The 22,090-nt window shown below is 42.9% G+C and overlaps 1 protein-coding gene across 5 annotated transcripts; it reads right to left on the bottom strand.

Moving 5' to 3' along the window:
- Window positions 1-739: 739 nt before the first annotated feature.
- Window positions 740-22,079, bottom strand: NOD1 (nucleotide binding oligomerization domain containing 1). Of its 5 annotated transcripts, none has more exons than XM_066320512.1 (11): window positions 21,735-22,079; window positions 19,706-19,880; window positions 16,697-18,500; window positions 14,457-14,540; window positions 13,355-13,438; window positions 11,738-11,821; window positions 10,069-10,152; window positions 7,933-8,016; window positions 7,227-7,310; window positions 5,077-5,160; window positions 740-3,649 (listed from the first exon to the last, which is right to left on the bottom strand). In XM_066320512.1, exons 1-11 carry the CDS (start codon window positions 21,948-21,950, stop codon window positions 3,577-3,579), a joined length of 2,856 nt encoding a protein of 951 aa, XP_066176609.1. In that variant the 5' UTR covers window positions 21,951-22,079; the 3' UTR covers window positions 740-3,576. The 5 variants fall into 5 exon arrangements, 4 of the variants coding, with proteins under 4 accessions (XP_066176609.1, XP_066176617.1, XP_066176626.1 ...); XM_066320520.1 differs by having other exon boundaries at window positions 3,571-3,649; window positions 5,071-5,160; XM_066320529.1 differs by lacking the exons at window positions 740-3,649; window positions 5,077-5,160 and adding an exon at window positions 5,169-5,992.
- Window positions 22,080-22,090: the final 11 nt, after the last annotated feature.

Here is a 22,090-nt window from a genome sequence, read left to right as displayed (position 1 = left end):
GACTGCAGCCATTTGTACAGCTTTGTGGTGAGCTCCTGTTTTTGTCTGCTGAAGCAAGGTAAGGGAGGAGAATGAAGGCACAGAAAAGCAGGCATGGGTGTCTTGCTTTCTTTCAGCATCAGTACTGCTCCCTCGGCATGGGATGGTGGGATTGAGATCCTGCACTGGCTGTGGTTGAAGAGCAAAGGCTGTGTGGCCTTGCTTGTCCACCCTGGAAGTCATAAACTGCAGCCTGGCACCTGGAGACACGTGTGACACCAGGCTCAGACAAACACCTTTTCCTGAGGACCAGCAGTGTGTGACTAGAGCAGGACTGCACTGTGTCATGGCAGGGCTTCCTTGAGGGCTGCTGTGTCATCTGGCACCAGTAAACACACTCAGCTTGCACCAGCCAAACACAAGTAGTAACACCTCAAGCCAGCAAGTCTTTGCCCCCAGCAGCAGCAGGTGGAAATGCAACGAGCTCCTGCAGTCGGTGTGGTGGGAGGACTGCAGGGCACAGCATGGCTGCAGCACATCCCTGAGGCACCACTGTGCTTTCCCTCGCCGCCCCTAACTGGATTGGCACCTGCTGCTGGAAGGGCCCCTCATGGGCAGTGGCAGCTGTGAAAGGCCTTCTCCAGCTGCGGCAACTCCTCTATCTGTAGCCAGAATTAATTGGGGTGTCACTCTCCCATCTTGATCCAGCCAAGCATCTGTTTGACAGGGCTTCAGCAAAGCCCGAGCACTTGCAGGCAGCTTGTTCTTTAAAAAGCTGTTTATTATCACAGTGGATGAGTGGAAAAACATGACGCAGTGTACAGAGAAGGCTTCAGCAAATTACAAACAAGTCTTAAAAAAGTTACAGTTGTGTCTGAGTAAACAAGGCTCTCACTGCAAGCTGCAGAAGTGTTGCTCCAATGCCCCTTACAAAGAGGCTGGTAAGACTAGGAAGAGCTTCAGCCAGAAATGCTGTGTAGATAAACAAGGGATGTCCGGCTGCTCCCAGAGCAGCAACCAGTTTACCCAGCACGACTCCCAGAGCTGTGGGAGCAGAGCTGCTGCTCTGGGTGAGCTGGGAGCAGGATGCTATGAAATCCCTTGGTTTTGTCAAGCCCAGAGTGAGCTGTGCTCAGACCTTCAGCCCAGTCCAAACAAGTGTTTGCTGCCCAAAACCACCTCTGGAAGGAGTGGCTGTGACTGGCTCTGTTTGGCACTGTAATCTTGTTCAGTGCCAAACCCTGTGGAGCTGGGCTTGATCCTGCCATCACTTACCCTGAGGCTGCATTTAGCTGCTGCAGCCCTGTAAATGCTGCTGCAGGCCTGTAAATGCTGCTGTCCCTGAAAACACCCCCTGGATGCCCAGGCTTGTAACCAGGTATGGAGCAAGATTTGCAACAGAGCTGAGCTTGTCACTACAAACAATGCCAAAGGCTGCTCTAAGCCCAAAAAGGGGGCAGATGTGACTGCACTGGTAAGCTTGGGGGGAGCTGTTTTAGTCAACTAGTGAAATGAGGACAGGAACTACAGTTTTAAACGTATTTTCTACCTGGTAAATGAACAAATAATTCTGTGATTAGAGCAAAGTAGGAGCACACTTCCTCAAACACAGGCAAATTACACCTCTGATGAAGGCCCTTCCTTTACACCTTCTCCCTTCCATCAGAGTAGGCTGGCAAAACACACTTTGACAGGGTGCACGAGTCTCTGATTTGTTAAAGTCACCGAGAAGTCTTTAAAGGCTTTGCTTTGGCAGATGTTTTGGCAATTGAAATCCAGCTCATCTGTAAGTGTGTGCCCTTTTGCTTCAGTAAACAAATGGCTCAGGTGCAGAAATCATTCAAGTTAGCTGAGTTCCCTCTGGCACGGTTGAAAAACCTCATCTGTCTCCCTGTGAAAAATCAGTGTTGATACCACAGGCACAGAGGAAAAGCCACTGAAAAATACCTAAGTTGGTTTTTTCCCCCTTTATTTCCTTTGTAACTGCAGGTTTTGTGAGAAGCCCTATGAGTATTTTAAAATGTGTTAGGTAGCTGAAGGGAGTAGACGGAATTGAAGGCTGGGAAAGGTTTGCTACCACATAGGAAATGGAGAAGCTCTGACCTGCAAAGCAAGGATTTTCTTTGCTTCAAGGGGCAGATATAAGAGATGAGGAGGTGAGGGTTCATTGGTTTGGCATTTTAACTGGAGATCTTCTTCCAACCTAGAAAGGCTTTGTGGGTTAGTCAGCAGCTGGAGAATTGTTTCTCAGAATTTGGGGTGCGGGGGGTGATAATACGGGGGAAGGAAGGAAAATGGCTCACACTTTTCCATTTTAGGTTTATAAACTCAAACTCCACCCCCTACACTGTGGGGTAGAGTTTGAGTTTATAAAGCTCCCACAAAAAATAATCAAATACCCCACTCCTTTTCTAACTGGTTTCTTTTAAAGCCTCTGAAGTTACACTCCCTAAACAGTAATAATTTTGGGGGAGGATAATGTTTTCTTGCTGGTCCTTATTATTACTATTGCCCCTTGCCTTGCTCTGTCCACTGATTCAAGCATAGAGTAAAAGCTTTCCAAGCCCATCTCAGTCCTCCTGTGTACTCGCCTGTTCCTGGGAGAAGGGATTTCTACTTGACACAGTTGATTTTCAATTGTCCTTTCTCCCCACTGATGCTGGGCAACGTGATGTTGGTGTAGTGCTACCAGCACGGTGCCTAGGCCAGGAGCCAAGGCAATGAACAGCCTGCTGATTAATTGTTCACATTTCTCTCCAGACCCCCTCCCCAGAACAAACACTGTGGAAACAGGAGGCAATTGATTATATGCAGCCCTCTGGAAATTTGAAGCAGAAGTGGTTTTACTGCCTGTGTTATGGTTTTACAGGGATGGCAGGAAGGACTTCTGGTTGCATGAACGAAAATGGATTGGCTTCGATATGGGAAAAAAAGATTACTGAAAGTAATTTGAGCTCGATGCATCCATTTCTACCCATCCAAAAAAACCCAACAACAGCAAAAAAAAGCAGTGTCTATGATGCTGCCTGTAGTCAGTGGAGAAATAGGGACCTAATTTCTAGGCGGGAAGAAGGAATTAATGTTCAAAACACTGACACCAAGCAACTACTATAGATACCATTTCTGGTAAAGCTGTGTATATATTCATTTTCAGTTCTGAGGGAGGTAATACTCAGAGCTGGTGGAGTTTGTGCATCTTGCACCCTTTCCTGCATATGTATACTTGTCTTTATTTATGTATATAAATAAGTTAAGAGATTATTTACATCACTGTACAGAATAGATCTAGACTCAGTTATCAAAATGCATACACCTGCCAGTGAATTTAGTCTGTTAACACTTTGCATTTCATCTTCAAAGCACCAAACAAACGTTAATTATTTATCCAGGCAACTTCCCACTCACCAAAAGGATTAAGAATAACAGGCAGGGTAAGGGATGGAGCTGAGGGAGTGCACTGTGTTCATAAAAAGGCAGCTTATTGTGTATCTCTCTCCTGCCACGAGCAACTGTAGATTTATGCCTTTATAAACTTTGCAGTCCAAGTGTAGGAGTAACCTCTGTTAACACCAGCTCAGCAAAATGGGAAATCCTCATTCAAAAGCAAATGATCCGCTCTTCATTTTCAAAAGCCTTGGCCTCTTCTTGGCTTATCAGGTTCCCGTTCAAGCTGGAGGAACACAACAAAAGGGATGTGAGTGAAAGTAAGGCAGTGAGTGTTGCCCATCTTCTATTTTTCCACGGCTTTGGTACAGAGGTTTGCAATGCCACGTGGTCTGCATGCTTCTTAACTGGGAATGGGTGTTAGGATACAGCACTGCTGTTCCCACTGCACATCCAAAGAACAAGGTTTCTCCCTCAGAAATAAAACCTGAACACACAAGTAAGCTCCAGTAATTGAACTCGGCATTGGAAACCCAGCTGTTTGCATCTCAGCGAGCAGCACATAGCTGACAAAGGTTCTTACTGTGCAGTGGGCTGGTTTAAAGACATTTAAAGTCTCCAGAGCATCTTGTGTCTTCCATGACAACATGGGAAGAAAATTCAGTGAAGTACTCAGGCATTAATATTGTGAAATGACCAAGAACAAAATTTTCAATTCTGGCTATGTAAAGATAATCTACATTGATACTTACACCCCTGAAAATGAGCAGCGTGGTTAAGTGCTGCTCTGAGAAATGTTGAAAGCCATTAAACCATTCAGATAAATGAAACTACTTGGGTTAATGAACGCCTCTGAACATTCAGGCCAGAATCAAAAGACAGATTTCAGTCTGAAGATTCAGAATGATCTAAGGGGGAATTGATGTCTCTTCTGTAAGACGAAAGCTGACAGTGGCTTTTCAAAAAAGTACCTCTTCCACATCTCCAGGGAACATGCTAGTCAGACACTGAGTCATTGTCTTTCTAAGCAAAAATTCAGTGTCCTTTCACTAAAACAAATACTTATATTTAAAAATAAATTTCATGTTCAATAATAAAGCAGCAGTGCTAAAACCAGCTCAATTCTATTGACTCCTGAGCTCCCTGAGGTGAGGGAAGGAATGTGGTATTTGGCTTTCTGCCTTAAATATACACGTGGGACTATGTGATGCCCACCTAATCTAAAACAAACAAATCCTACAAAAAGTTAATCCCCTTGTAGCTTAGCACTTTCAGTATGTTTGGAGCCCAGACCAAAAAAAATCCAAGCACAAATTCTGTGACCCAGACTAGCAATGCTGATTAAAGGTAACCATCTCCTGCTTGTTTGGCATTTAGGTCCTGAAAAGTATGAACATGTGCAGAAGTTTAAAAATAAAAGCAACAAGCAAAACTTGGTCTATAAATTCAGGCCCTGATTCTTCAAACACACACGTTGTGCAAATCAGTGGTACAGACAGATGTGAACCAGGAAAACTGTCTGACATTCAGAACACACAAGGAAATGTTTCAGTGGCAGTGGCTTTTTCCCGGTTTGAAATCCAGAGCTGAATTACAACCCCTGCCTCACATAAACTTGCTCTGAATTTTTTAGGCTGGGAAGTAGTAAGGCCAGTAGGGTTTTTAAAGGGAAAGAAAGTTTACAAAGTGAGCCTTTGACAAAGAGACCTTTACCAGATTTCTTGAATAGTCGTGTTCTCCTTGAGAGCTTCACTGAGGTACTTCACCCCTTTGGCTGTAATTTGATTCTGGATAAGCCTAAAAAAAAAAAGCATTTCAAATCAATCTAACATGAGAACTATTTTGCAGCACATGCACAATCTATGCTCTACTTGACATCAAGGAGCAAAGCTGTCTGCCTCAAGAAAATGACTGTGATTTTATCTGTGAAAATAGTACACAGTATTGGTCAAATGCCCCACATGTACTTTCAGAAACAGAGCTCAGAGTATTATCTTTTTCTTTTAATCTTGCATGTGGTTGCATTCTTGGAGATACTGAGCAATTTCAATTACACAGCTGACAAATTTCTGCTATGAACTGTTCACTAGTGGTATGGGATTGTGGTATTTGGACTGAGACAGACAAACCTCTCAGTTCTGCTTTCTTACTAAGAAGACTGCGAGACACTTTTAAGTGATGTACAGAAAATTCTGGAGTACAGACCCTGTGTAGGCCTAGTGTTTTAGCAGTTATGATCTAGAAGCTGCCAAATCATCTAGTCTTGCTTATCAGACCAACAAGATCTTTGAAAAATGAAGCACTGATCTTGACTCTGGTATAAGCAGGTGCAAGTCTCAGTGAAGCCAACTTACCAGCTGTAAATTATATCTCATCTGAGCTTAGGGAAGAAAAAAAAAAAGCGTACATAAATATCCTCAAGCAGTGAAACTGATGAAGCAGTAGGTAACTTATTAACCACTGCAGACCACTAGCTAAAGATGAACAAAGGCCACTCATCTGCATGAGTATAAAAATACTCGTCAGCCTAGCTTAATTCAATACTCACCTTTCAGTGTGCCATAGTGAGCCCCATAGCTGTACCACCCATGTGACTGGTTGCATGAATCCCTCAGGATTCAGGATGAGGCTGAAAATTGGAGTATACTGAACAATCTCTTAGGGAGGGAGGGAAGGAGGTATTCCCATTAAAGGAGTTTCTGCACTTGGTGTATGAATCAAAATGCAAAGGGATCAAAATGCAAGTAGAATATTTCAGGTACTGGAAGAAGACTTAAACTCAGCCTCAAGCTCAACTATCTATAGAGGTCACCACCTTTTGGAGGTATCCACTAGTGTAATCAACAAAGCTGGATATAAATTTTTCCACTGGCAGACACCCTTGGACAATACTGAGCCATGACAAAGACATTTATCTCGATTACTATGCCTGCTTTGGCTGGGCTAAGTTTTATTATGAATTCAACCCAAACTGCTCAGTGAATTAGATCTGCAGCTGTGCACAAAGAAATCAAGCACTTCCCCCACCTCCTTTTAATTTTCAGGGTGATGGGCACCACAGCTTCTGCTGCTTTCAAAAGAGGCTACAAGTACTTGGCACTCATGACGGCCAGCATGCTTCCTAAGGGGCTGGAACTAGGATTAATACAGGGAGTGGCTACAGTATGGTCAGCCAAGTCTTTGTGAAGCATGTAAAGAGACTCCATGTCTGATGTTGCCTTGATCACTTGAAATGAATGGATGGCTTTTTTTTTACAGCCCACATCTGCCCAGCCCCATCCATTGGCAATCTCTGGATTAAAAAAAGCCAATGCTGCTTTTTCTTAGAAGTGTAAAAGGTCTCACTGTGATTGCTAGAAATAATCCCTAGTTTCCTGGGGATTGATGCCTTGGAGATGTATGTCTTGCATCAGGGTACTGCTAGCCCGAAAAGAAAGTGTTGGGCAAATGTGACATGTATTTAAGTGTCTGTCATGTAGGTTCTTGGTTGAAGAGTTACTTTCATAGCATGATGATGAACAGAATTGTAATAACCTTATTCTATTCTAGCTGTCTGCTTGGGGTTTTGTTTTTCGGTTGGTTTTTTTTTTTTCAAACTTTTGGTTTCCAGGCTGATACTGCTCCCCTAATGAGAAATAAAATCAATCATTAGCTTGAAAGTTACCAGAAACAGTTTGAACTTTTCCCTGTATGAAAGCAGCTAGACAGCAGCTTTATTAACTTCCCATTAGAACTGTCTACGAGCAGTCAGCTGCATCCAGACCATGCACAGAAGCTGTTACTGTGACCTACATAGACTTGGAAGGTGAAGCTTTAATGTAGTGTCTGCCAAAGAGCGTGTGCCACTGTGGAATGTAACTCACCATAAATGCACCAGTTTCTTGTTGACCTTCAGCATCTCTGCAAAACTCATTGCTGCCTCATCATCCAGCTCATTTTTAGTCAACCTAAGTGGGAGAGAAAATGTTCACTTGGGATGCTGACTTTATTTTTCAGCCCCCTGTTTTTTCGGCTTGTCTGTGACTTAGCTTTAGACAGCCAAAGGGGGATGTGCTGTTCCTGCCCTCAGCATTTGTAAAGGCTGGACACAAAGAGATATTGAAGAGAAGCCCTGGAGGTAAAAGAGACAAGAGTATCAGACCTTTTTTCCTCTGAGCAATGTTGTAGTGATGCTTTCTGATGATGCTTTAGTGTTTAGAAGGTAGATGAGGTGTAGTGGGAAAAGGTACAGACATCACTGAAGAGGTGCAAAAACTGAGGACAAAGAACTTGGCCTCAGATGATGGAAAGGGGAGAAGATGGGGAAAGCAAGATGGAGGGAGCAGAGCGAGGCATGACATTGGGTCACTGGAATGTATCCCAAAGGACATGGTGCTGCTGATCCATTACTCATGTCCATATTCTTCCAAAGGTGTATCTTGTACCTTGCTGGTAGTAAAAGCATAGGGGATGAGGGGAGGGAGAGAAGGAAGAGGGGAGATTAGGAAGGGCAATGGGATTGGAGGAAATAGAACACCTTTTTGCTCTGGAAAAGGAAGCAGAGGAGAAAGAGACCACACTGTCAATTACCAGAATATCCTCACGGAGTTGTTGTGTTGCATAGCTTCAGCAATACTTTTGCCTCCCTCTGTTGTGATGCCATTGAATGCAAGACTGTGAAGTAAAGACACAAATGTCTAAGAAGCAGCACCACTTGGCCCTCCCACTGCCAAATACAAGGCAACATCCTGGATGATCTGCTTCCCAGTTGTACAGCTCAGCATTTCTGTGTTTCAAAGGCTCACCTACTTCACAAACCACTGAGCCCTTACAAGTTTTACAAGTAAGAGCAGCTCAAAGGCTGCAGCCTGAGTGCAGGTCTGTCATACAGTCCACAAGGTTTGCTCTTGGGGCTGACAGCAGTTGCACCCAGTAACTTTCAGAGTTAGGCTTTTAACAAGGACAAAGAGCTGTGCTTAGCAGTACACAGGTTTTTAGATGCATTTATCATCCCTGTAGAAACTGGGCACTTTGTCCTTTAAGTCCTTCAGGCATCTAAAGACCTCATTCTTCTTCCAAATACAACATCTTCTGTTGTGTATGGAGAGATGAGCTTGTAAATGCTTTCCACTGCAAACCAAAACCATTTCTTAGTCTGCCCTTCATTCTTTGAATAGACATTGGCAAAATCATCCAGTTAAAGTTAAGCTCTGGGCTTTCAGAATTCAAAAAGTATCTCCCCCCTCAAAATAATGCAAGGCCTCAGAAAAGGTAGAAAGGGAAACCAAACAGAGCAATGGCACAAGTACGTATCGGCATGAGTCCTTCCTAGCCTCAGCTTAAACTGGATATTCTCAGTTCATCATGACTGGGCCTAAAAAGGGCAAATAAAGTAAACTGATGTAGTAGGGATTATCTTCCCTTGGTCTCCACTCAGAGCTACCACAGGTGCTTAATATGAATTCAAATCATGGAGCAGGATTAGCCAGTGGGAGATAAGAAACAAAACCAAGAGCAAGTACACTGCAGAGCAGAGGATTCACCCTGCACAAGTGCCAGCAAACCCGAGCTCAAGACACCACAGTTACTCCTCTTTATTTCTGCAACCACATTCCTCAGCATATTTGCCCTTGTCTGAGAATCCCTGAGCTCTGATTCAAGTTCAAAATGTTTTCTTTTGAAAAACGCAAGTCTGCAAGTCTGATGCGTCTGGGTGGATTGTGCAATTTTGGGAAGATGGCTATTTCAGATGGCTTTTAAGTTTAAATATATCTAGGTCACTGCACCTGTACAGCTTTTAATTTTTAAGCTTGACTACTCACTTGCAGAAAAGAGGACAAGGCACCAGCTCTGAAATCCCTGGATCTGAAGTGGCAGCAATAAACTCTCCAGAGATCCCCGAACTCCCAGAGTATTTCCGAAGAAACTAGTGCCATCTGCCACCTTGTGGGGAAACTACGGAGCCTTGCCTGCTCCCTCACGGTGGAGGCCAGTAGAACTGAGAGACAAATGGAAAGGGTCCCCATGAACCCAGTGCTCCAGCTGTGTGGAAGGACTCCAAAACATCTTTAAATCCAGCCAGAATTTGAAAGTCTAGCAGAGATGGGCTGTATAACACTGCTGGTTTCTGCTGTGCTTCCAACCTCACCTATGTTATAACTCCCCAAAGGCTGGTTTGAGATCCATCCCTGAACTCCAGTGAGGGTGACATCTCACTAGCACTGAATATTGTGGTGGTGTAGCTCCACTGGAGCCCAGGATGAGCCCAAATGTAAGAATGTCCCAGCCCTACCCAAGCATATTATGGCCTAAAAAGTACTTTGGTAAAGGCTGCTGCACTTTCTCAATAGAAACTATTAATACTGAGCTCACTGGGAGCCCAGTTCTGTGACAGCTGGTGCCTCCTTCTGCTAATGCTCCCAGATCAAAATGGCATCCACTGACCATGTGCCTTCACAAATGCCAGAACTGTGTGCAGCATGAGGGGAGGAGGTGCACACAGAGGAAAGAATGCCAGTCCTGTGGTATTTTTAACTTGCCTAAAGGCTGCACAGGGCTCTTTGAGAGAGTCTGGCCTCTTGCTTGCACCAGGGACCTCTTGGTCGCACAGCAAAGGCTGCAATACCAGATGACGTTCTAGGCCAACACTTGGTAGAAAGAGTCATTGCTTCACATCAGGATGGAAAAGCCAGCCCTACACTGAGCTTGGCTCTGCCAGTGTTTTACCTCACGTTTGTTAACTTGGGGTGGTTCCTCAGGGCCTCTGCAAATGCCTTTGCTCCTTCGTCTCCAACTTGGTTACCCCACATCCTAATGAAGAGAGGAGAATAGGAGATATCAGTTGTGCTGCCCTACTGACTTGTGGCAGTGCATTCTCCCTGTTTCTCTCCCCTTCCCTCCCTCCTGATGACTTCACAGTCTTTCAGGCTTGTGAGAAACCTGGCAGGTACGCTCCCCACTGAGGCAGGTGTGCTCCACTCCCTGCACATCACATCAGTAACCTCTGCTGACTCACCAGTACCCTCAGGCCACAGCACAGAGGCAGCTCTAGGAGACAGCCTGGTGCAGCAGGAGTGCTTTTGGGATCACCTTGCTGCACACCGGTAAGAAATAGTATTTCCAATGGCAAAAGAACCCTTGATTACACAAAGGGTTATTTTGTGAGAGAAGGTAACATGGTACAAGCTGGAGAGATCTGACTGACATTTACTAGGAGTACCTGGACAAATGCTTTCTGTGCAGATTAACCACTTTGAAAATTCACCCTGCATTATGAGGTTTGAAAACACCTCTGCTGAAGTCTACACTGTTTGGTTTTTTTACCAGGTTCCTGGCTTGATGATTCAGAGCCACACTCAGATTATGGGTAATTAGTTGGCAGCTCTTTTAAAATCAATTGAGCTCTGTGGTATCTAAACACATGGACTTCCAGTAAGTCCCCCAGAACTTCCTTGTCCTTCAGAGCCAGTGCAGTTTGCTATTTAAACATTTCTGTCCAAGCTATCCTAAGTCCATTGAAGTGATCATTTCCTCCACAGGAGAAAATAGTAGTCCTTCACTGAAATTACAGCAAGTACAGCACAGCAGACCCAGCTATATGGACGTGTGCAGGTTGCTCACTGTATTTGTGAAATGTTGTGGAACAACAAAATTAAAGGCCAGAAATCTGATTGTACAAATCTGATTTTCATGTTTCATGGCTACTGTGATTTTCACAATGGCCAAGCAGAGATTTTAATTCCATGTATTCAAGTACTAAATTTTAAGAAATGTGCCCTCCTGTAGAGTGAAAAACTGCCAGAGGGGGCAGAAAAATAAATAAAATAAATCAAACCTAGCACCTTTGCTGAGAAAGAGGTTTGGAGTACATTCAGGCTTCTCTCCAATAATATCTCTCTTCAGTTAGGGATAGACTAAGAGAAAAGGATGATGTGAATTCCTTTTTCTTCTCCCAGCTCACAACTTTATCAGGATGTGATACAGAAGGTTTGACAGTTGTAACAATGACACTCAATAACTAGCTGCAGTGCCAATTGTCATAAAACCATACAGACTTAAAAATAACCAAGTATCTCTAGAGGAGCTGTGCTGCCATAAAGAAAGTGGCTAGCTTTACATACTGTCCTCTTGTTTATTTGTTTCTCTTTTAAGGTTCTGTCAGAACAGTGAGAAAGAAAAAAGCAGATGCCAAAACCCAAAACAAATGTTGTGTGAACTGAAGAAAAACTAAGCAGCCCTCCTTTTCCATGGAAAACATGGCTGTGACTCTACACTTATTTGTTCTAATGCTGCTGTTGAAGAGAGAAGGTAAGCATGAAAAAAAAAAATCCTAAGGGATTTACAGGTGCCTGACCAAGATCAAGTCCTAAGTTCTGCTCCTTAGCACTGAACTTACCCAATTTCAAACATTGTCTTGCTCTTCTGGATGGCCTGGGCAAGGCACTTCCCTCCTTCACTCGTTATTTTGTTTGCTCCTATTCTGCACAAAATACATAAATTGATGAGGTGCATCCCTTACAACTGCGCAGCTATCAGAACACCAGTTCAGGGAGCCACACAAGTACTTAAGGCTAATTAAGTCTGGAGGCTACCTGCAGTTATCAAAGATAAACCCAGAGTGAAAAAATACTGCAGGCACTTGACCTTTGACTAAAAGACGTGATTTTATATTGTCTTTTGCATATTTTGCATGTCAGCCCTCCAAATCAGAAGTATTGCAGTAGAGTCTTGGGTTTGGTGCTCAGTATGTTAGAAATGAGCTTTAGGAACTGATCCTCAGGGTAAGGATCCCAGTCTTGTTTTTAATATAATTCATAGTATCAGCAATTGCTACAGAGCTCATGAATTACATGCAGCATGTTTCATGATGCCACAGGGAACAGAATATTTCTTGACTGTGTGTTTCCAGAGGAGACTGCAGCTCATAAGCACAGACTGCAATAATTTCAAGTCTTTCTGTTGTAAGCACAGGCTCTAGGCAGTGGCATAGGTCAGGGCAGCAGTCAGTCTCTGGCTGGCATATTACACAAAGGCTTTTCTATTTTTGGCCTATGTGGATATCAAATGGCTGGAGTTCAAGGGAGAAATAATTGCATATAGATTGATTTAAAGAACAGACCAAACCCAAATCCCCCATGTCACTACATTTACATAAATCTGTCTTGTTTGGCTGACTTCGGCACATGAACATTCACTCTATCTCAAAATAATCTCTAGGGTTACTATGTAGCCTGAAAGCAATCATCTTTCAACAGGCTTTTTTTTGTTAAAGCTACATTAAATAAGCAAAGCACTGGCAAAGCAGTGAAAGAATCAGAGTGCTCCTGGGTTTCTAAATATTTCAAGTAGGAAAGATATGGCTAGAGTGGGGTTCCAAACCAAGTCAGAGGTAGAGCAAGGACTAGAACCCAGGAGTCCCTGGCTGACAGTTCCTACATTCCCTCCAAAAGCTGACATTGCTGCAGTTACCTCTGGTTTCTGCTATGGTCATAATTAAACCATTGGTTAATGATCTACCTTTATGTCCAACCAATGTGCATGGCCACACACTCTTATCGGGGGCAGTTCCAGGAATTCAAGGGAACAACTCACCAAGTGAATTTGGGGAATTCCAGAGTTGAGGTATGACACCAGCACAGCCTGACCCCAATGGCCCATAAAAGATCAGACACTAAAAAGCTTGGTACTAAATCCAAGGGAATTTGCCTGCTGGAAGCAGCAGCAAGGTCCATGCACAACTTAAGCCTTGCTCAGGTGCTCAGACTGGATTTAGGTAAAGAACAGGTCTCATGCACTCCTTTAACTCACTGCTATATTCCAGAAAAGACTATAGATTCAATAGTTTCACCTGCTGCCATCCACTGCTAGACTCCTGCAAAATAAATATACAACTGCAACCTAAATTATATTTCATTCCAAATACAATTTTAATATTTTTTTTACTCTTCCTCCCCTTTCAAGTTGGTTAACCTTAATTAGGATAGTACAGAAAGGAAAAAAAAATCCAACATACTTAACATATTCCAGGCTTGAACACTCTTCAATTAGTTTTGCAACATATTGGGCTCCAACATCAGTGATTTGGTTGTTGTATAAGCTTTAAGAAAAATCACATTGGTAAAAATAGGTTATTACTGCTGTTAAATATTTACAACCTGAATGTTTTATGATGCACACATAGCATCTATCTTTTCTGTACGGCTTTGTACATATTCAGAGTTGCTGGTATTTCTGTTTTGATATATAATTCATATTGTGATGGGCTAGATAAAAAATATAAGGAGACCAGACTGCAAATCATGAATATTTATATAATTTTTTAAATACATGTTCTCCACAAGCAAACAAAGCTTCCCTTTATTCCTGTGCTAGTACAGAAATAATATTGCCAGAAGGTAAGTCAAAAGACAAAACACCATAATGTACTTTTGGTCTTTTAAAAGTCATAAAATCCCCTTGCAAATATTACTGAAGAGCAGATACCTGAGCAGTTGTACTTACATTAGGGCACTGGAGGAAAAAAGCTATTCTTGGTATTCATGTTCACCTTTCAAAAAGTCATTTTTATGTAGCTACTTAAACCAAGAGCAGGAAGTCAAAGCTAACATGCCTTCCAGCTTCAACTTCATCAAGAACTAATTAAGCTCTTGAAAGAAATTGGTATCATGAACATGACACTTGAAACTGCATGTTCCTGACACTAGTCTCTACCAAGCTGTATCTGCTTTGCATAGTTGAAATAAATCAGTTTACAGCAGAGAAAACAGCAGGCTATAACTACACATGCTCTCTTGCTTGCAGTCTATCCCTTCCACAGCAGAAGGATGTTGGTATAAAAATTAGCATGCTCACACAGTTCAGTAACCTGACAGTGGTCCACACTGTCACAGAAGGGTTTGATGCCAACAGGAAGGAGGCTGTGAGGTAGTGTGATGGGAGAGGAAGCTGTGGTCCCAGTGAACTGTTACAGAACCATTTCTGACACAAAAAGCTGCTTTGTTTAAATGAGGAGGTAACTGCAGTTCCCACCCCATCTCTGCTGTGCCAGTACTGACAGCATCAGTTTTATTATCTAGTATCACTGCTGAGTGTTTTGCTCCCAACCTGGTACATACCCCAAGAAAGACACAATTTGGTACTTGGAGAGTTCTTCATACAAGATCCTTACACCGTGATCTGTGACCTGATTGACACTGAGCCTGGAAAGATGGGAATGCAAAGTCTGAATCAATACATCTTACAAATGTTCATAACCCCTGAGTTAACAAATAACTGGAGGCCTATGCATTTTCCTTTGATATTTTAACAGGTCCTTATTCCACATATTAAAAGCTGTTAAGGGAAATGTGAGCTCAGCTTCATGTGGCTCACTCCAAAACCGATTAAATCAGAGAGCCCCAGATCTCCTAGGTAATGCCCTGGAAGCTGTCCACGGAACTGAGAACAATAAAATGTAGGAAGTCAGCCATCAGATAAACATCTCACCCTCCTCCTGTGCTTACTGTGATTTCAGGAAGAAAGTCTGCTTAACACCCCAGCAAAAGCAAGCTGTCCAAACTACTAGTCTTGCAATCTTCTGAGTATGCAGTGAAAGCCAGGCATCTTGAAAGTCACAACACATTCAGGCTTCACCAAATAAAGGTTGTGAAAAGCCCTAGTCAGAAAACAGAACTGTGCTCCCATGGGTGTGCTAGATGTTTCTAATTTTATTGTCCCAGCCAGACACGAAACAAATCAATGTCAGTCATTCACAGAATAAAAAGGCTTTTTCTCACAGTTGTTTTGAGGTGGGGGTTTTGTTGTTGTTGCTTTGGTTTTGTTGGTGTTTTTTGGTGGTGTTTTTTGGTGGTTTTTGTTTTGGTTTTTTTTTTTTTGGGGGGGGGTGTTATTGGTTTGTTTGTTTGTTTGTTTGTTTTGGGTTTTTTTTTCCTTTTATAACTTCTCAAGCATTTTCACCTTCACTAAATGGACAGGTCTAAGTGAAGCATTCCAAATGCCACAAATCACATTTTCTGGATAAAGCTGTCCCTATGAAAAGATTTTAACCACATTTAGTTTGCACACAAACTCAGTAGCTGAGGCTTTCCTGCTGAGAGTCCCTTATCACCAACAGCCTTCCTAGCCTTTGTTAGTCAGCAACCTGGTCCCTTTGGAATCCACCAGCACACAGGAGAGATCAGCCAATTTCTGCAGATCAGAACAGTCTGCTTCTTTGAAAGGGATGGTTAAGCTGTTGGAAACAACATTTCCTGACCTGCAGAAATTGCTCATTAGAAATAAAAGTTCCAGCATCTGAAGATCCATTAAAAAAAAAAAAAAAAGGGCAACCTAAAAGACTGTTTTGGTGCTGGGGATGCTGTTAGGATCACACCGTGTTATGGCACATGATCACGACAGAAACAGAGAATGAAAGGCTGGCGTTTTCCTCTTTGTTTTGTCTTACATACTTATGCATTTTCCCCAGGAGTTTCCTTATTGCTTTCTCTTGGGAGGTCAGTCAATTTGCAAATAACTGGGAAAACAAAACAAGTCACTGGCTTTGATTTATTCCTAGAGGAAAACAAGGCAAGGCACAGCCAAACAGAAGTAGTAAATCCAGTTGTTAAAAAAAAAAATCTCATGAGGCTGAAGGAGCTTTAAAAAAGATATATATGAAGTTCCTGATTTTCTGCACCTAAATGTTTGGACAAATAAGATGGTACATGGTACAGCCTCAAAGGGTTGCAGGTGAAACAATCTGGCCTGTGATGCTGGAGGTGGAGTTAGTTCCCCCTGTTCACGCCAAGCCATGCCCTCCCTTCACATCACCTCAGGGAAATACCACATCTGAAGGCATCAACTACATCTTTCCATGGATGTACATGATAGCTTTTGTCCTATGAAAGCCAGACATTTTGACAGGATGCAAAAGCAAGAGATGCAGAGCTTCTGATCAAGGGTTATTGTGAATAGGAGATCCTCCCTTACCCCTTATGATCAAGGGCAGAGATGGCCTCAGGCAATCTTCAGATAATGGAGGATGCTCTTAGGTTTCCTTTTCCCCTTAAGCACCTTCTCTCATAAAAATCCTCTTCTGAGACAAAATAATTTGAGATGGAGCTGACTAATCCTACAGGTTTAAATAGTCTGTGCTTCTAAGGACTTCTTACCACCCTTTTCATTTTGGTTTCCAAATTCACAGCTTATGTCTGCTCCTGTGACTAAACAAACAAAGATTTCAGAAGATCTGAAACATTAATTTCCAGCAGCACTAATCCTCATCTTTCTCCACTTGCGAGGTCATTTCCTTCAGCCCACCAGTTTGAGGAATAAACGAAGAATACGCAAGGACGTGCTTACACACAGGGACTCCTACCTGATCACTGCAAGCTTGCTGAAACAAGGCTGCAGCTGTTTTATTCCATAGTCATTGATGTTGTTGTTGTCCAAATCCAGAGCCAGGCGCTTTTGGAAGTGGTGCACAACAAAGGAGATGGCGCTGCAGTCGGCAGAGCAGGCGTTGCAGTAGGCCAGCTTGATGTAGTTGGCGTGCATGCGGCGGGCTGCCATCCTCCCCACCTGTTCACTCTGCGTCTCGTACAGGCACCTCAGCATCCACACAAAGTTGGGCTGCACCTGCACCTGGTTGTAGCTTTTTAGCCTGGACCGAGTGTAGCCTTTCAGGTGGGATTTCATGCTCTTCCCAAGGTATGTGATGAGTGTTTTTCTCTTCCTCTTAATGACAGTAGGCGAAACTAAATGTCTGAAGAGCTTCTGCCTGGGTCCAGAAAGTAGGCCGCAAAGAAACATGTTGATAAAATTGAAGTGTTCTTTATTTTGGAAAGGATCCTCCCCTGCTAGTTGTTTCTTCAGCCAGGGGATACGAAGGCAAGTAGGCTGGGCAGTGTCCATGGAAGAACATTCATTGAAAAACTCGAGTAACTCCTTGGCACCCACCTTCTCCTCCATCACTAAGAACAAAGCTGTGAAAAAAGACTGGAGGGTTAAGTGCAAGAACTCATAAGTGGCTTGACTGTCACAGCCACTATAACCTTTAACTGTCCTGAGAAAGCCCAATTGCAGATCTTCTTCAGAGATGTTTGCCGATGAGACTTCCTCCTGCTCAAAGATAAAGGAAGAGTTCTCCATCCCTTTGTATGCCATTTTGCCCAAAGCTAGAAGACTTTCCTTTCTTGATTTGAACATCTCTGCTTGGCTCCTGACATTGCTCTTCAGCAAACTTGTTTTCACAGATCGGTTCAGGTGGACTTCAATCATGAGCAAAAATACATCTGTTAATGTAACAGAACTGTCTGGAAGCTCGTGGCTGTCAAACATGGAATGGAAGTGCTCAAAGCCTTTAAAGATAATCCAGCAAAATAAAGGCACTGAACACAAACTGCAGAGATTTGGGTTAGCTTCCAACTGGTCTGATACCAGTGCTCGTTGCCGCTCATCTTTGAAAAACATAGCTGTGTATTCCTTCAAGTTATTCCTGGAGAAACCACGGAGCAATACTTTCTTCCTAATGATGTTTTTTTGGATCTCAGTTCCTGTCCTGGCAGTAAGAATTTTCTTGGATCCCTTAAGAAGCTTTCCTCTGAGAAGGCTTACGAGCAGCGCCAGGGGGTGGATGGGTTCAGTGGGTGAGCATATCTCAGGTATGCCGCTGAGATCAAAGTTGGAATAGATCTCATCAAAGCCATCAAAAGTGAAAAGAACTGTATGAGGGAACTGCAAGATGTGACGGAACACTTCTGTGGGGTCCTGGTCTGGGTAGCAATTATATTTGAAGAGGAGGTCTTTCAAACATATGGCTTCATCTTCCTTGAAGCAGCTAAACATCCTACACCGAAAACGGAAGAAAAACTTGGCCCCTATGTCCAATTCTTTTCTGGCCCACAGGTTTTGTATCTTTTGCAGCAAGATGGATTTTCCAATTCCTGCATCACCATAGACATAAACAGTCTCTCCATCTTCATTAATTAGCCCAACTGCATCATCAAAAAGGGTTTCTAATTGACCCACCTGGCCAAGACTCTCATTGGTAAAACTGACCAGCTCCATAATGCTGTTGGAGTAGATTTCTTCAAGCAGCATCTCCTCCTTCTGAGCGTACGACATAACAAACTTGGAGTCCCGTCCCAGTTCATGTCTGAGTTTCTGGCAATACCTGCTAACTAAAAAGACAGTGAACTATTATTAAAGAAACTGTTATTTAAAAACCCATGTATACAATGACCCACCTCTTTGGGAATTCAGAGAGGGTAGTACACAAAAGTCATTCTAATGTGAAAAGGGTTCTTTGGCAGATTAATTCTATTTATGCTGCCATCATCACTCATGTGGGAAATTCAGGTGCTAAAGAAAGGTGAGCCACCACTTCCTGAAAGCCAGTACTGATGCTGCATTGGTATAAGGGGCTGCTATCCTTCACCTGAGACTCAAAGCCAAGCCCCTGACCCTTTGTTAAAGGCTGCTTAACACTCTGCAAAGGCTTGTTGGAGTTGTTGGTCACTGATTTCACTGTACTTACATCCTACCCACAGTTCTAACAGTTAAGAGGTTACTCTTTTCTAACTTCTTTGGTAATTTATATTATTCCAAGTAGAAGCCATGCATTTTAGAAACCAAGTGCCATGCACCTCTGAAGATTTTTTTAAGATGACAGAAAAAGCGAGAATCTCAGTTATTGTGCAATGTTGGCTTGTTTTTCAACAGAAACTTTGCTTCAGATGGGGATAAAGTGATTTCTATATTTATGTAGTATGGAAAAACCTCTCCAGAGGAAATAATTTCTGCAATACTTAAACTCTGATTTTTAGGGTTGCTAAAAATCATCATTTAGGATGACAGAATAATTCTGGTTGGAAGGGACTTCAGAAGGTCTAGTCTCACCTCCTGCTGAGAACAGGATCATTTCTGACATCAGATGTGGTTACACAGGGCTTTGTCTAGTTGGATCTTGAAAACCCCCAAGCATGGAAAGTGCATAGCCTCCCTGGGCAACCTGCCTCATTGCTTGACTGTTCTCATCATGAAAAACTGGCTAGTCCATGGCCAAAACATCATAGTGTTGCTAATAAATTGTAGTAGAGGCCTAGAAAATACTAGAGCTGGCACAAGGTGGTTCTGCCATTGTATTACACACCCACAAACAAATGCAGAAAGAGCCTGAGTTTAACAAAACAGGATGTAATTTATCAACATCACCCTTGTGTTATACAGTGGGCCTTTTAATTTGGCTACCACTGCTAGCAAGCACACAGTTATTTTCCCTGGCTGTGCCTGCCTGAACTCCTACTCTCCTGCCACCTGGCTGGAACTTCCTACATAGCAGGGAAATTCCAAGGGAAGGGATAGAGGTGTATGACCTTACCCTTACCTGGATCTGTATTTACCACAAGTTTACTACAAATATTCTCTGAAGCCTTGTAGCCTATTTCATCCAGCCAAGGCTGAAATTCATAGTAAGCATCAGTGACTTTCTGCAGGACATAGATGAAATATTCCGAAACTTCTTCTCCCTTGCTTTGAACCAAGTCTAGAATTTTGCGAACCTGAAGAGACACCACAGGAAAGATGATTGGTACACAGCATTTTTTTATCACAGTAATGCTTGTCAACCGCTTTAGGATCCTTTCTGGACTGGAGCAGGGGGCCAACATCAAAACTGGTGCTTCAAAAAGGTGAAATGAAAATCTAGTTCTGAACTGGAGCCATCACAAAACTCAACTGCTGTTTGTTTGAATGCTGCGAGAGAGTTGGTTCTACAAGGTAAGGAATGAACCTGTAGCTCAATCTCACTAACCAGAAACAAAATGGATAAATACCACTCCTCAAGAGGGAACCCAAAGGATTCCCTCAGCTTCGCTAGATAGTGTGTTTTAAATCCTGTGCTGTTTAAAATGAAAACAGAGGTGGTTTCTCAGTGCCCTAAATTCACCCTCTGTTTTGTAAATACTCCAGTCACATTTGGATTTACCTCAGGATACAGCCAGGTCCAGAGCAGAATAGGTTGAATCCCTGCCTGGATCTTAACACTGAGCCAAAACCCTAAAACTTTTCCTTCCAACCCAGCAACTCAATTCTCCAGGCTTTCTGTACAATGGCCCCATTGCCTGCAGTGATTGCCAAAACTGATGGCTACCAGGCAGTGGCTGGAGCAGTTCAGCACAAAGTGCCACCTCCATGGGCAAAGCATAGGGTGATCTCTGTGCATCAGTACAAGGCAGTCTTTACAAGTACAAAACCCTCTGCAAGACAGAGCAATCATCCAGGGGCACATTTTGAATGTCGGGATCCTCTTGCTAGAAATGAATGAAGAATGCCGTTCTAAACCAAAGGGTTTCCAGAGACTGTGATCTCTTGTGAGCTTAAATCAGGGTGATGTACATGCAGCACAACAAACACACGGAGCTATTTCTGACAATTTGTATGCTCTAAAAAGCAATTTTATGCCTCCCAGAGGAGCTCCCACAGAGTCCACTTCACTTACACTACTGTGGCCTGCTCTCTGTCTCTGCTTAGGCTCCTGATGCATGGCCTCCCCCTCAGCTTTGGTACAACAACCAAGCATATTATGCTGAACAATAAGAAATTGAGATCATCATACAGCATGCATTTATTCAGCTTTGACCCTACACACAGTGTGAGCACTGTGTTACCATTTCAACATGCCAGCAAGAATGATTATTTTATGAAAATCTGCACTGTTGGTGAAGTCCAAGGTCTTTGAATTTTTTATGGTTTGCCTGCCCCTAACTGTGACAGGGTTCTGAAGCTGCCTGATTGGTTGGTCTGGGAAACAATCTCCTCAGCTGTTTCAAGTTATGTTGCAAAGACCAACTGTGTACATGCTAATTTTCTCCTAACAAAAGGAAATAATTTTTGCTACTGATGTCCAAAGATGAATTAAAACCCCAGGTTTATATATGCCAGGGTACATCAGTTTTCCATAGAAAGATTTACAACATACGTAGGTCTTTAAAGAGAAAGGAAGGTGTTCATGCAGACAACAAGCAACCATTAACTTCTAAAACATTTCATTTCTGTCTCTCCGAAAGCAGGATGATCTGTCCCACAGTATCCTAAAGCAGATTTTTCTTGCTGTACTCTAACAACCATGTGGCCACCACTTTATCAGAGGACAAAGCTGCAGCTGGGAGGGACAGAACAGCAATTATCACCCTGCTAAATTCTTATAGCTGCCAACGGGCATAACCAGCAGTGCCAGCCCTGCTGGAAAGGGATGTGCTGGAGACACTCATCCAGGAGCAATGGGGTGGGAAAACTCCAAAATAACAAAGATTAGAAAACACACTAGATGTAAAATTTTCAGATAAACCGTTAAAATCTCGTGATAAACTGAAAGTAATTAAAAGGTTCACTGGCTAGAGAGAAAAAATATATACCTTATCTGCTTGAGTAGGAAACTGGACAACAATTTCTGCATCTTCAGTGGAGAAGTAGTCATTCTTAATCAAGTTATCAATCAAACACTGTGTGTTTCGGATCCTACTGACCAGAAGCTCTCGGTGAACCTTCAGCAAAGCAATGAAGGACTGAGGGCTTGCTCCCGGAGGTTTCTTCACAGAAATGTCCATATTAGCACAAAGCTGGCCTTCCATAGTTGAGATACCAAGAAGCTGCTCCACCAAGCCTCATCTTTGAAAAACTGTCCATTTGTAGTGACAGGTCAGCTTGGATTTAACTTCAGACAAACAAGAAATCTGTCCTTCATATCACTGAGCCTGCAAAAAGTAATTGT

Source organism: Sylvia atricapilla, chromosome 1 (assembly GCF_009819655.1).
Source record: "Sylvia atricapilla isolate bSylAtr1 chromosome 1, bSylAtr1.pri, whole genome shotgun sequence".
Lineage (NCBI taxonomy): Eukaryota > Metazoa > Chordata > Aves > Passeriformes > Sylviidae > Sylvia > Sylvia atricapilla.
This window is presented reverse-complemented; position numbering and strand designations above follow the sequence as displayed.